The 732-nt window shown below is 30.1% G+C and overlaps 1 protein-coding gene across 1 annotated transcript; it reads right to left on the reverse strand.

Annotated features, from left to right (window-relative positions):
• Positions 1–2: 2 nt before the first annotated feature.
• TM35_000201520 (uncharacterized protein) lies at positions 3–716 on the reverse strand (the record flags this gene model as incomplete). The annotated part of the gene is made up of 1 exon (XM_029026837.1): positions 3–716. A coding segment is annotated over one exon (714 nt), but the record flags the coding sequence as incomplete, so codon positions are not given.
• Positions 717–732: the final 16 nt, after the last annotated feature.

Below are 732 nucleotides of genomic sequence, written 5' to 3' on the forward strand. Positions count from 1 at the left end.
TTATTACCATTACCATTATTACTATTACTATTACCATTATTACTATTACTATTATTATTACTATTATTATTATTATTATTATTATTATTATTATTATTATTATTATTATTATTATTATTATTATTATTACTATTATTATTTACATCATTTTCAGTTGCTGTGGGTATCTCCGATCGGTTTTTCTTTGGTAAAGGTGATGGTAGTGGACTAGTGGAGATGGATGCAGATTGTTTATTTGACAATCCCGAGGAATGTAATAGTTGTTGTTGTCGGTGTTGTTGGTTGATATTATTATTCATTCCAGGACAGGGGCTACGCTTGTTCCCATACCCATCCATATTATTATTATGATGATGATTATTATTACTATTATTATTATTATAATGATTAGTATCATTATTATTATCATCATAATCATCATAATCATCATCATCATCATCACTGGAGTATTCTGTATCTGTGGAATCTCCATCACTATTATTATCATTGTTGTTGTTGTTCTTCTTCTTTCTCTTCTTCTTCTTTTTACTACTACTGCTGTTATTATTATTCTTATGATGTCTGCTGTTACTGCGAATAGGAGTTGTATTGGCGCTCGATACATTTGGAAATGCCCGATTGTGTTTTAAGTAACCGTGAGAAGAATGTGCGGTGTAATCATTGGAGATCTCACTACGCTTTTTCTCAGCTTCCAGCAATCTCCGACTATGACTCATTGCTCTTTTTTTTTTT

This window comes from Trypanosoma theileri (assembly GCF_002087225.1).
Source record: "Trypanosoma theileri isolate Edinburgh chromosome Unknown TM35_Tth_20_V1, whole genome shotgun sequence".
Lineage (NCBI taxonomy): Eukaryota > Euglenozoa > Kinetoplastea > Trypanosomatida > Trypanosomatidae > Trypanosoma > Trypanosoma theileri.